Below are 15,292 nucleotides of genomic sequence, written 5' to 3'. Positions count from 1 at the left end.
ATATATTTGCTACATGAGTTTTTCAACTGAAGAAGTAATACATCCAATCTTTGGACAGTGAAAGGATTTCATTTAGAATGTCTTCAACCTGTCTTATCCTTAATCTACACTGTTAATTTGTTACACAATATTGAATAACTTAAACTTAGAGCTTATCTATTTAGAAATTGTAAAACAAGTTCCCCACATTTCCTTATATTGAAGAGTGCCTCACTGAAAAATAATAACAATTAAAACCATGTATATATTTTTAGTGTTCTACTTGATTTCAACTCTATTCATCCAACACTGGTCTTCTACTTTTATTATAAACCAAATTCGAAACTGAGCACAACTAACTTCGATAAAAGTCAATTTAAATGCCATTGAATCAACATTATTTTATATAATAAAGTTTTTTATATAGATCCACAAAATATTACTAGACACATATCTTACAAACTTAACAGAATAAATATATACAAATACCATAAACGCCAAAAACTCTTTATATGTTTTCAACACTTTCTGTTTGGACTTTGGGGATGACAAGAGGAACGCCTCAACACGTAACAATGGTCTCTGAAAGGACTGGGAGGGATTTTAGGGGTGGATCTCTAACCCACACCTCTAACTGGAGGATGGTTGGAGATTAGCATGGATAGGAACCGTCCCATCTGTCTAATGTCGACACCACACCTGTGGATAACATGGAGCGGACTTTAGCTGTGCATGTGGTCGTAATGTGCCATTTTATGCCTGGGGCATCGACAGTATTTGTAGGGTTAAAGCAACTACGGATGACACTTCTACAATGCGGATCAAAGTCCTTTCAAAACTCAAATATGACAATTATTTAAGTTTGTGTGATTGTCAAGCTAAATACAAACTTCAGAAAACTGTTAAACTTTATCAATCTATAACGACAACCTATTCATTTATAAATAAATTTACACCTGTGAGATTCGTGTAAACTTTCTTTTTGTATTCCACCATGTCAGCCTTTCTTGAAAGCAAGTAATAATCAGCAGTAGTTAAATAAAATAACGGTGGGAGCAAATAAATACGGTTTTAATATCTTTAGTCAATAAATAATTGCACAAGAAACAATTACGTTTCAAACATCACTTAAAATTTGCACTGCATAAAATATAACTAATGTGTCAGTAGTAAATCACTTGATTTTTCCTTGGAGAGCACATTCTACACTTTTCACCTAATGTAAAGTGCTGGGAGCAACCCGCACACACAGCTTAAGTCTTCTGGGAATCCATGTCATCCTTGGGTATGGCAAGGGTTTAATGCTAATATTGGAAATTGGATTTATACCCAAGGAAATCTGCGGTTCATTGCCGATGTAAACTAAAAGACTACTTACGTCAGAAGTGTGACAATTAAAGACTCACTTTAGGAAGAAAGACACTCTGATGATACAATAAAAATACGAGACTAGTTCTAAAGCAAGAAAGCAACTTGGGATGCAAGACTACAACTATAACTTACCAATTTCCCTAGTGTCCGGAAAGGCGAAAGGCTGGTTGGCAGTGATCGTGGAGAACAGCGTGTCTGTCATGAACTCCATGTAATCCTCATCCACCATCATGTGACAGTCGTCCCCAGGTGACTGCCATTCCAGCATCTCCAGGTCTGACAACTGTACAGAGACAAATATATGACTGCAATGATCACGGAAGCTAGCAATTCACTTGTGAAATTCATCCACTCCTTGTTCACCATCATTCTAATGCCTCAGTCAACTGCCACTCGAGCATCTCCAGATATGACAACTGCAAAAAATAAATAAGATATGAAATGATTGTAGAGGGAATTGTGTCTTTCATGAGCTCCATTCAATTCTTGTCCATTACCAAGTCTGACAACTGTACAAGTATGTAAACGAGTATGTATAGCTCATTAAAGGACATTTCCTTAAAAGATTCACCTTATCCTTGTTACCATAATGTAACTCAAATCAAATTAAATAAAATCAAAATCAAATCTTTTTTATTGCGAAGACAATATTTACATTGTATGGCAAACGTCATGGGGTTTTTTTTAAAATTTCTAACACTCATACAACAATACACACTCACACATACAATTTTACAGTTACGCCTCTTTCATCCATCACCAATGCTACCCACTTAGTACAGCGGAGGCAGTCTTCTAATTGGGCGGTCTCCCAGTCGAATGCCAAAAACTCACCTGCATTATAGAATGCTTGTGACACCAATAGGCGTTTAAGGCGAGTCTTTAACGCCTTAGGCGTTGGGGCATCTTTAATTGAATTGGGCAGTCTGTTGAGGAAATGAACACCCGCCTGCGAGAGCAGGCGTTCATAAACCACCGTTCTGTGTCTCCCAGTTCGGTAGTTAGCACTCCCACGTGTCTCATACATGTGTATGTCTCGGCCTCTGGTTAAGGCACATTTACTCATACAAAAAAAAGTTGTTTCCAAAATGTAGAGGCACGGCAGAGTCAACAACTGCAATTTCTTGAAAGCTTCCCTGCACGACTCTAAATTTGATTTTGGCGATTATTCGAATTGCTTTTTTTTGAAGTCTGAATACTCTTTGAAACTGTGTGTTTGCGCAAGCTCCCCAAAGGACCACGCCGTAAGACAGATGGGGGTAAATCAGTCCATAATACGCCGTAATCAGTACCTGACTCGGGCAGTATTTGGCTAAAGATCTCAGAACAAAAATTCCAGAGCAGACTTTGGCGCAAACATAGTCAATATGCTCATTCCAAGTCAGCCACATGATATCCAATTACGGTTTTTGGTCATTAATACTGAAAAATACGTCAGCAAATAAAAAAGTGCTGAATATCGGTCATTACGAACGTGTTAATACCGTCACTTGTCAATTGAGACAGTAGGAAAGTGAGGAAAACCAATGTTTTGATAAGCAGAATCATCATGTGGTAAACTAGAAAATGTCTCTTCTGCATACGAACTGATGGAAATATCTTTTCAGCATATCTATAAAAGCGTATTAGTGACCAACAGAGAGGTGTTTTCCTGCATCTACAATACAGTCTGTACTTGGTGTAAACGTTTTCTTTTGTTCATAGATATGAAAGCGTAGTTTCACTTTAACGATTTGACATCCCACAATGTTATAAGACGCTTAGATCCCACCCATGTAACAACTTTCGTAAAACATCTACATGCTTGAATTTTTATACTAACAAATACAGTTGTGGTTCAACCTCATTCAAAAGTACTAAATGGTGTATTGTATTTCATCCATGCCAAACCAGGAATCATCAAATAGTCATCTGAAACCAATTCCAATGGGTCTAGACCAACAGATTTCCAAGCTTAAATGGTTTTACAGAAACTTAAAAAGAATTAACTTTTCAGAAGTGACACTTAGAATGGAACAAACACATGTCTTGTCCTACATAAAACAAGACCAAAACATTACTTTAACAAGTAAAAATGATAGAAAATATAACACACTGTTTAAGATGATTTGATAGTAACTTAAAAATGTAGCCAGTGAACCAGTTAATAACAAAAGCGAAATGAAGACTAAAAATAAAAACTAAAAAATAAATAATAAAACCTAAAACGTTCATGCTAGCAGATAAACATGAGAAAACCTCAGTACTCTGGTACAACAATGGTACCTATAAAGGATGTACGTTCTTAAGTAAGATGTAGAGTGAGATTTCGACAGATGAAAGGGTAAGTAAGAAGAACGCTAAAGATAACAATTTTGAGTTAATAATCACAAGGTTCATGGAAAATATGCAAAAAAAAATTTTATAAATCAATAAATAATACAAAACACACAGACTTCCAACTGCTTACATTACCTACCAGAGTGCAGGAAACTGTATTCAAAAACTGCAAAAATTGGGTCTAATTGAGAGCTTTGTTGAAACTGACAAAGATATCTTGAAACTTCTCCCTCTTCCTATCTGCTACATTAAACCTGTTTGCAGCACAGTGATCAAATATATAAAGAAGAAGTAAAATATACGCTTAAAAAAACAAAGGCTCGTTATAAAGCAAGACATTGTCCGAAGCCTTCTTGACTACAGCAGAAGAGAATTGACAGACATTTATGTATATTTTTATACAAGAGAGATCAATACTGAAGAATGGTGGCGTCCAGTCTGGTTGGTTTGACATCCTCCCGAAATTGAACTTCCAGCAGTCTCTTTCTCTTGGATGCCAGTGCTACATAGTCCGAGAGGATATGCTCAAAAGTTGCAGTTTCTGGGCTGCAAAGACGACATAAGCATTCATTGTTATAGAAACTTATATTTGTCAAATGCCTTCTGAAGTGGCCTTGTCCAGTCAGGAAAGCCTTGACGATACTCACAAGGATAGCAGAGTTTTTGGAGATGATATCTCTCATATCAAGTGTTTCTGAATTATTAATAATGATTTTTATTTTTACCGAAACAAAAGTTAAGTTAGTTCATAATATCTTCCTAATATATTAGAGAGTTAAAAGTTTTTCACTGAGTCTGTAAAAAATGAGGGCTATCCAGAAAGTAGACTATGTTTGCTCTGTAGCCGCTAGGGGCAGGACTATCATGGCCATTTTGATGTGAGGGCGTCTCTCCATTCAGTGGCTATCCAGCCGTGCTAGTGAGAGGTTACTGTTGCTCTTTGTTGACTTACAATAGCAGTTTAAAATGTGTGATGCAATTAAAAATCCACGAGTTCTGAAGTGCAGTCAGTAATACAGTTTTTGTTGGCTAAGCACAATAAACCAATTGAGATTTATTGCCAACTCTGTGAATTTTATGGGAACGATGTGAAAAGGTGCGTCAGTAATGCATTCGATTTTAAAATGGCCAAACTAATGTATATAATGATGAACAAAGTGAACGGCAAGCACTCTGTGAAGTGTCTCTAAAGACGATGAGAAGATTAAAGAAGACTGCAAGAAGTTATGCAGGATATTGACCACACATGGGAAATCAGACTCGAGAAGTCCTGGATGTTTCCAAGAGGGAGGTGTTTCCACATCCACCTTACAGTCCTGACCTTGCACCCAGAGACTACCACCTGTTCCCAGCAATGAAGACCTGGCTTGCGACTTAGCACTTTGATGATGACATGGAATTGCGGGAAGGTTGCACCTGGTTGAAGTCTCAGGCAGCAGAATTGTATAACGTTGGAATTTAAAACCTTGGTTACCGACATGATAAGTGCCTAAATTTGTATGGTAACTGTGTTGAAAAATAGTATTTTAGTTTAACTTCCAAACATATATGATAAAATTTGTTTGTACTTTGCTTTTTGTTTATATCTAAACGTAATCCAACTTTCTGGATAGTCCTCATAGATTCATCCCCCCAAAACCAAGTCCTAGTTACGCCACTGCACCTTACACACTAAATAAGCGCAATTTACCACATCATGAGGATCCTGCTCGTCCTTGTGGCCCCAACCGAGCAGACGATTCCTGTAGAAGAGTCGCCATTTTTTGTACTCTGCGGTGACAGCATGTAGCTTCCGTTTCCAGTATTTCCCTTCCAGAACTATGGCCTGCAACACATAATGTGTGAGTTTTTATTCAGAATATGTAGGTTTTCACACTTTCTTAAACATGTTCTATAAACACCCTTGGTTGCTTAGGAAATGAAACCGTCATAATCTTTGGCATAGTTTATTAAATTATCGGAAACGTTATTTTTATTATATTTTTAAAACAATTAATTCAGAATGGTATAAGAGTGTTACACCTGCCTACGTACTATACTAAATAATGTTGGAATTGAAACATAAGCATTCCCCTTATGAAATTTTCATAATATTGATTATTTTAATACACATTCTTGGTACCAAAATTGCTTTTTTTCTCTTCACCAACATCATAAATACTAGGCTTCCTATTATTCCTGTGTTTAAAAATCAATTTGGAAGCAATGTTACTGTTGATTGCTGTGGAAGGAAATTTTTTAATGGACAGTTCTTATCTGTAGTTTCTGCGTTGCATTTGATATTTTAGCAGTCTGTTTTTATTGAATTGTAAAAGAAAAACTAAGTTACAAATTGTCAAATAAAACAATTTTTCAAATCATATTTTAAATTTCACTATAATAAAATCAATATATTACGTAAGGTTTTCTTTGCATTTTGAAAGCATGAAAACATTTATGGCTTATTTATAGTAATAATCAATAACTTCAGTATTCACGTCCAACAAAAAGTTTCTCATAAGACAGTTATACCCCAAAACTCTCAGAGCTATAATTTCTTCTTACGGATTATGACCATGCAGGACTATACAAAAAAACAACAAGTCTACCACAACCACAATATGAGCAGCTGAAAGAAGAGGAACTCAAAGGTCATTTCTTTAAATCTACTACAACCAGGTCAGCAAACTTCCAGATAATCCACAAGAAGAATTTCCTCTGCACAGTGCACAGCATCAAATGCTGCATTTTTATAGACTTGATCCTCCATTTCAGACAACAGTGTTCCAGATAAGACTGTGTTGGAATTAGTTTCTGTTAATCATTAACAAGAATGTCATTCTTGAAAAAAATGGATGATCCTCATCGAGTGAAATGGTCTATTACTTCAACAATTAGAAGAGAGATCTTAATATTATAAACATGAAGTTGGATGTCACAGTGTTGTCATTAATGAAAAACAATAAAAACAGAGTGCCCAAATTGGAGCCTTGAGGCAGTCCTGAATTTACTATTACACTCTCAGAATTACACTATGCCAAATTGTTCTCTAAATGTCATGTCTGATGGGAAAGGATTTGATTCCAGCCAATATGATCAGACAAAATCCTTAACCCTTTGGCTGCTATGCAACGATATGTCGTTTTTGGTAATCGTGCCGAAACATGCTATGCAACAATATATCGTAGTTGGCCTTTGTTCCGAAAAATGCTATGGAATAATATTTCGTTTGTTGTGAATTTTTTTTTCAGCGCTAAATATTACGTTATTTACATGCGGATTGCGGTAAATGACAGTTGAATAAGTTTACTTTTCCTTAAAAATAATAACAACACTTGTATTTGCTAGTTTTTTGTGTTTTTTTCATTATATAAGTAAAAATCTATATTTTTGCATGAAAATTTCAGTATGTACTCAAAACAACATATGGTTTTAGGTAAAAATGTATTTAAAAAATAAACGTTAAATTTAATTATGTTTTTTGTGTCAAAGCTGAAAAAAAAACAAAAAACAAACAAAAATATTTATTTATTTGTTTACATAGTTTTGTATTTTTCAAAATGTATTATTTTTTATTTTCTTACATATATTATACTACAAAACAAAACATAAATCAATGAAATAGGTTAAAATTTGAGGAACTTATGATTTTTTAGTAAAACTCTACAAATTCACCATGACCCCAAAGCACTTTTGGCTTAGCACTTTTGGGATAAAATCCGATAAAAACCTGAGCACTTTTGGGATAACATGTCAAAAAATTCTTAGCAGCCAAAGGGTTAAGGTGGAAGCTTTCTTAAAAAAAGGGATGGAAGAGATTTTCAAATGCCTTTTTGAAATCAGGGTATCAAACTAATCTCGTTGCTCAACCACAGGAGCAGCACTGCTACAAACAATATTGTTTGTCAAACAAGCTCCGATGAAGCTGTGCTGGTGTGGGAAGGTAGGATGGCAAACCTTGGAAGACAAAGACAAATATTGCACACCAAATTTTTAAACATCTCTTATACAACACACAAACAGAAATTAGTCTAACATTTCTAAATTTAAGTTTTCCATATGGACAACGAATATTCAATACATTAACTTCATATGAAATATGACTAAAAAAATATGTAGAAACTACGATATCAGATATAACTTTCATAGTACTTAGGACTATTGTTAATCCCATAAGATTTTATATACTTAGCAAACTGAGCTGCTTTAATAGATACAGGCGGAATCTTAACAGTTAATATACAGATATTCACTATCTCAGATTGTTGCTCACAACTCTTTCATAAAAACATTGCTATACGGAACCAAAGTACTCTCCAAATTTAACAGGTGCATCACTCTCATCAATGGTGGTGACAACTGAAGGAGAATCGTAACACAATATGCCTATTAATAAAATTCCGAACAACCACAAGCCTGTTAATTTGACAAACTCATCTAAAATGTGCAAATTACATCACGTAACTTAATGAGTTCACAGCTTTGGACTCAACAAGCTGCGAAATACTAGCAAAACTCTTCACGGGATGCTTATCTAGTTTGAGCTCAGTTCTCTTTTCATACTTCTTTCCTTAAATTACTCAACCAATTTGTTCTTATGTGTTTCTGAAGATATTAAATTGGAAAAACTCAAAATAACATAACAATAATATTTAAACATATAGCAATAACAGATATAGAAATTCATAGGCAAAAGAAAATATTTCAAACAACTAATTCAAAGTGTTAAGATGTTAAATAGATTTCATTTTTAATTAATACTCTTTATTATAGAGTTTTCCTGATACTATAGATTGCTTAAAACATTCAAGACTTAAAAGGGTTCTAGCCCTTTTTGCGCCATCACTTATTTGGGTGGTATGGCCAAAAACGCCAAGGCCTATTTTAGCCAAAATGCATGGTTTTACATTAACCATTATAACTTTTTTATTTTTAGAGATAATTTCAATAAGTTTGTTTTGTTTTTTAATTTAATAAATTGTATTTAATTAAATACCATAAGACTACATACATTTTCAACAAAAATAAAATAAAATAATAAAAAAACTATAAAAAAATAATAAAAAAAAATTTTTTTTTTTTTCAATTTAATTTTTAACTTGGATTGGCACAAACATATTTCCAAAAAAATATGAGCCAGGCTTGAACAACTTCCCTTTAGTCCTAACATACTTTCTAATATGGTTACCAAATTTGAAGGCCTTACCTTGAAATATTCAGCAGATATTATGGGTTTTGTAAAATCAGTCCAAAATTGAAATTTTTGTCAATGTCAGGATATTCTTGAAAATTTCACTGATTGAATACACAAGAATGAAATAAATTTATTTACACACTATCACTATGTACAGGAGATATTCAAAAGTATTTACACTATTTTACAAGACTATTTTTAGGATTAACACTTATTTTAAACATTTGTGACGAGCAAAGCACACTACGTGAACTCCCTTTTCACAGCACACACAAATGGTTCTGGATCTTATATATAAATATTAATATATATGGATAAATATATAACCTTATACTGCACTAACAACAGACGAAATAAATCGCTATAGAAACTCCAGCCAATCGGAGTCAGAGCAGCTGGGCACAGACCAAAAACAAAACTTACAAAGCTGTCATCTAAAGACACGAAAACCAAAAGGGGTGGAAATATTTTCTCCATGTAGCCCGTATCCTTGTGTATCGATTCATGTAATATCACGTTATTTGAGCGGCAGCAAGTATGAAAATAAAAATAAAAGCGAGCGATTCGACATATCGGATTGCAGCGTTTTTTGAAGGTATAGGGTGGTCCGATATTTCGGACCGTGGCGCTAAAAGGGCTAGACATGTTTTAAAATGTTGGTTTTGTATAGACGTATACAGCATTAATTCAATAACAGTTTGAATAAAGAAATAAAAATTAAGAACCATCTCATCATTCATTCTCAATTTCTTACATTTGCATCTTTCATTTTCTTTTGTTTTTTGTCAGAAAATGTTTACAAAAATATGCATATTTAAAAAGTATATTTCGAACTTAGCAAGTATAAAACCATTAAAAAAAAATTTATTAGTAAAATATAATAATTTTTTAACAAAAATTAAATACATTGATTTAGTTTGAACAGCCTTTAAGCAAGAGGAGAAACTCTTAAATCTTAATAGGCTGGTAATTACAGTAATTGTGGGCTATGAATTTTCGACTACAAGAGACTTTTGTGCAAACAAAGCTAAGAGTATGAAGTGCCAGTTTGCAAAATAATTCTTAAGTAAAATGATCAAGATTTTACTCTTTTTAAAATTACTCTAAATAAACCACAACAGTGATGGTGGTTTATAAACCTCAAAGAAATCAAAAGTTAACTGGAATACTTCTAGAGATTTGCATATACTTCAATTTAGTAATGTTCAAAAATTAAAAACTTTTTGAGATAGCAAATATTATTTTCCTTATTGATTTATTTTGGTTGCAGCATAAAAAGAATAGACAAAGTGAATCTCAACAGGAAATAGATCTAAGTAATATCTTCATGATGTGTCAATCCATAAAAGTTTTAATTAGTATCTAAAAGTAGTAGGAAGCCCCTCACCATTGTTTACGTCCGCCCACTCTTTCTCGACTGGACTTCACTCCTCAGAGTGAACACATCATTATTATGTGTCTATCTACACACCAATGTCATAAAAACTATTAATAGAATCAGAATCTATTACTGTCGGTCAAGATATTGCAGTGCACCGACAGACATGATTATTTTGGCCACTGATGCCAAAACACTAATACAATCAGAGGTCATTATTGAAATTCAACAGATTATGGCATTAAATATATCACACCATGTAACTGTTCTTCCCTTTCTTATGAAATAAATTTTAATTTTTCCTGGGGTTTTTATCTGTGTACAACCAAACAAAGTTTTCTCCAGTATCGATCATTTCTCTTTTGCCAGCCTAAACAACAATACTAAGAATACAACATAACTGCCACGACAATTGTAAACTTTTTACTTAAGTTCCAATCCAAAGTTGGAACAACAAGTTGAGCAACAAGTTTAGAGCAATACTATTTACCTTAACTACTAAAGTGTTTTTTTAAGTTCTCACGTGACCTCATTTTGAGTAAACCTCCAGTATTGAATACATTTAAATACATTTTAGTGCAGTACATTTTGAGGGTTTCATTGCCAGTTCAGAAGTGCTTCAAGGCTTCAATTTGGGTCCTCTTATTTCTTGTTATGTCAATGATAAAGTAAGTAACATGAACATTAACCTCAAACTTTATGCTGATGATATTCAAATTTCTATAACGATTGTGGTGATGACTAATCATTTAGTTCTGCAATCAGCCTATGCTTCTGCTGTGGGATAGGCTGAAATCAGTCACATATCCCTGAATCTCAACAAAACAAGTACATTTACTCCTAAAACAAATGCTTTGTTCCTTTCACTATGAGATTACAGGCAGTAGGATTTAGGGAAGCAGATCGTACACGTGTTGATGTTATACATTCCAAGTTCATTTTCAAATATGTTCTTTTAAAAGCTAGGTGGAACTTAGATCTTGTAATTTAGATCGCCAGACTTTATAAGAACATAATTTTTTGTACGATTCATAGTTGATTTTAAGTATATCATCACTAAATTGAATAAGGACAAAGATGTCCAGATTTAGTGACTGAAGGTGTGCAGCGGAGGTTTCCTTCAAGATTCATTCTGATTGGATCAACTAATTGATACACCTTCCCTAAATTCAAACAGCAGTTGAGGCAAAATAACCTTCCCCAAGGAACTTCAGGCTTATCTAAATCAGTCCAAAGTTATATGAAAGAGAATTCAGACACTAATTTCAGTTCTTTATTAAAAGGTACATTACAATATCATTGACCTTGCCTAAGTCTACATGTCTTCAAGACATTTCTTTCTTCAAACAAAACTGTTTTATGGAAGTACCAACAGGAAAAAGAAGTGAATTTTCACATTCAAGATTTTATTTTCATATGAAAATGAAATTATTATTTCATGTACTTTAACCTCACAAGACTAATAATTGAGTTAATACCACCACATCTCAGAGATTTCAATAATCTTAATACTGATATACGACGTGAAACATTTCATTTTGAACACACAATAGCTGCCTGCACTGTGCGACTACAGCGAACTCACCAAGGTGCAAACACTCATGACAGAGGACCAAGAAAGTGCTGACATCTAGTTGAAAACACCAGAACTACTTGCGCGACACACGGTTGTTATAGAAATGCTTCTTGCACAATATTACAGAACAAAACAGGAACGATATAACGATTAGTTATATTACATGAGTAGCATACTTTAACGCAATCGTCACGAAAATAATGTTACGTCAAGACCAGTGAAGGAGTTAAGAAACTTACCATCCTTATCCACAGTGAGAAAGATGGCAAAACCATCCTTGGCTATGTAATATACATTTATAGTCACTAATTGAAACATCAGAACAAAGAAATTTCAGTACCTCTGGTTTGTTGTGGGTGTCCGTGTCCAGAGGTGACGCGAACTGGCACACCAGCGAGTTCTTCTTGGTGATGACTGTAACATCACGACATGTAACGTCACGACACATTGGGATTGTGTGCTTATGCAGAATACAAGTATTAATACAATAATTTTAAATCACAGATAGTACAACACATAATAAAGCTAAAGACCAATTATAATAATAATAATAAATCTTTATTGTTGTTCACAAATTTAAGCAAATTGTATACAATCGTCAATATACATGTATTAAAAATGAATTAAACTAATAAAATAAATCAATTTAAATGCAAGTCAATTCATCATTAAAAAGTTTTCAGGTATGCTGATTACAATTTAGAACAGAACTAAAGGACTAGCCCAATTTATTTTCAATTAACTTCAAATTTAATCCCAGCGGCTCATCATAAACTCTTCAACAGAGTAGAACACCCTCGACACCAATAGGTTTCTCAATCGAGCTTTGAATTTTTTAGGATCATTTAAATTTTTTATCTCATCAGGGAGCTTATTTATGAACCTTACGCCAACCCTCGGATGGTAGACGTTTCGAACATGGCAGTTCTGTGCTGTGCTGTTGAATACGAAATTGTCCCCGGCCTCTAGTCCCGTATTGGTGAACGTCCCTGCCCTTGGACCAACTCACACTTGAATCGGCAGTACAGAGCAACCTCAAGGATATAGAGACAGGCAAAGTCAGTAATTCAAGCTCCCTAAAGGAATTTTTTACATGAATCTCTGAATTTCATATTTTGAAATTAGTCGGACCGCTTTCTTTTGAATTGTAAATACTCTTTCAAATTTGTATTTAGAACAGCTGCCCCACAGTCTCAGCCCGTATGTTATATGAGGATATACAAGGCCAAAATAGGCCGTTCTTAGTAAGTCCAAGAGCAAAACTTGGAGAGATTTCGTAAAGCATAAATGCCCGAAGAAACCTTTGAACAGATGCTTTCTATGTGATCGTCCCATGTCAGGCCTCGATCAAGGCACATCCCTAGGAACTTGGGTAGAATCATTTTCCTCTAGGAGGGACATCATCCACCATCACAGCAACGCAATCCTCGGGCTCATATTGTCGAAGGCAAAAATTTAACACATTTGATTTGGAACTGTTTCGCTCTCAGATTCAATGTTGAGAAATACTGAATACATGAATTCAGTTCTAAAAAAGTATTGATTTCTAATTGGGTTCTTTGTTTTAGCTTTGAAACAGAGCGTTGTATCGTCAGCGTATTGAACCATTTTACCTGTTAGGAGCGACGAAATTCAACCCGTTGACGTACACAAAGAAATAGTACTGGTCCAAGGACAGATCCTTGCGGGACACCATAGGCCATTTTTACCTCTTTTGACAGGGAATTCGCAATCTGCACACACTGGCTCCTATCTCTGAGATAAGACGAAAGCCATTCGTGCGGCAGAACCTCGAACACCACATGTCTTCAACTGGCACAACAATGTCTCATGATGTACACAGTCGAATGCTTTGGAAAGATCAAGGAATATGCCTTAGCACATGTTCCCGTCTCTCCAGTCCATCGACAACGGTTTCAATTAAATTTGTGACGGCATCGATAGTGGATTTATTTTTTCTGAAGCCGAATTGATGAGAACAAAGAACATCAAAACGCTCAAAGAACCCCTCTAATCTCGACAGAAAAAGCTTTTCAAAAATTTTGCTTATGACTGGAAGGATTGAAATAGGACGATAGTTTGCTTGCAAGGCAAGGATCGTCTTTTTTTGAAAATTGGCGTGACTTTCGCTGTTTTCAGGGTGGAAGGAAAAATGCCTTGAGCGAAAGACATGTTGATCAAATTTTTCAGTGGAGTCAAAATGTGCTTAAAGCAGCGTTTGAGCAGCCCACATAGACATGCCGTTAATGTCACATGAATGTTTTTGGTTTGCATCTCTTGTATCAGACGAGACACCTCCTCCTCACTCACTGGAGACAGTGCCATGGAAGAGACCGGTCCCCCACCAATGACACTTGGTTGGAGCATTTGAAAGATGGATCGGATAACGCAAACCGACGAAAAAAAAGCGTTGAATTCACCTGCTACTTTTTAATGGATCTGTAATTAATTCATTCTGTATTAAGAGTTTTGGAATTTTATATTGTTTTGATTCATTGGGCTGTGTCGTTAAATTTTTTATGATGCTCCAAGCAGTTTTGGAAAAATTTTCAGAATTTGATAGCTTCTTTTCGATTTCAAGTACTTTTGCAGTATTTTATTGCTTTTCGATAATTGGTCTTGAAATTTCTATAAAAAGCTTTGAATTGTTCGTTTTTTTTGTTTGCACGTAGATGGAATTGTAAAATTTCAAACGTTCACGTAATTTCAAAATATCTTGAGTCATCCACGAATTAGATTTTGTCTTTTTTCGCTCTCTAAAGTATTTAAACGTGCAAGCTATGTTCAAAAGAAAAACAAAACGTTCGTGGAACGCGGAAAAAGCTTTATCGACATTTTCAATTTGATCTAAAAACGTCCATGACTCATTTTTTAAAAATGAATTCATAAGGGCGATGTTTTCCGAACTCAAGTCCCTTTTCATTTTTGGCTGAATGAGTTATAATTTTGGGCCTGAAATTATTAATATGGTCTCCTGAGCATAGTGGTCAGATATGGCTACATCCAGTACAGAGATTGTGGCGTTTCGAATGTTTGTGATGACGTTGTCGATGGCTGTGCTCGATGTGGTGGTCACTCGTGTTGGCGTGTTTACTGACCAGATTATAGCAAAAGAATTAAGAATATCACGTAGCCGCTGGGTTAAGGGGTTAGTGTGGTCCCAAAACGTCGATATTGAAATCGCCAGTTATAATAAACTTGGACGACTTTAAACTGAGAGAATTTAGAAGAATTTCAAATTTTTCAAAAAAAGGTGTTGCTGCATCCATTGGGGAGCGATATAAAACCAATTATGATAATTTTGTTTTCGGGATTTAGGTTGATTTTTACTCCAACCACTTCAAAATCTAAATCACAACTATGATCGATCCTGAAGGGAAGGAATTCCATACCAAGTTTTACGAAAATTGCCACACCTCCCCCTTTAAAAAGTTCTCGATTAAAAAGATGTTGCCAATTCATAGTTGTCAATCCTGAAATTTCCGACTGTTTCAGA

The 15,292-nt window shown here is 34.7% G+C and overlaps 1 protein-coding gene across 2 annotated transcripts in view; it reads right to left on the bottom strand.

The window, feature by feature from the left end:
* LOC124368177 (MLX-interacting protein) overlaps positions 1-15,292 on the bottom strand; it is a 134,988-nt gene that overhangs the window by 68,252 nt on the left and 51,444 nt on the right. For both annotated transcript variants that reach the window (XM_046825452.1, XM_046825454.1), the window contains exons 3-5: positions 12,137-12,210; positions 5,360-5,494; positions 1,483-1,633 (exon numbers count right to left, since the gene is read on the bottom strand). In XM_046825452.1, coding sequence (XP_046681408.1) covers positions 1,483-1,633; positions 5,360-5,494; positions 12,137-12,210 — 360 coding nt within the window. The remainder of the gene's footprint in view (positions 1-1,482; positions 1,634-5,359; positions 5,495-12,136; positions 12,211-15,292) is intronic.

The sequence above is a fragment of the Homalodisca vitripennis genome, chromosome 8 (genome assembly GCF_021130785.1).
Source record: "Homalodisca vitripennis isolate AUS2020 chromosome 8, UT_GWSS_2.1, whole genome shotgun sequence".
NCBI classification, from domain to species: domain Eukaryota; kingdom Metazoa; phylum Arthropoda; class Insecta; order Hemiptera; family Cicadellidae; genus Homalodisca; species Homalodisca vitripennis.
This window is presented reverse-complemented; position numbering and strand designations above follow the sequence as displayed.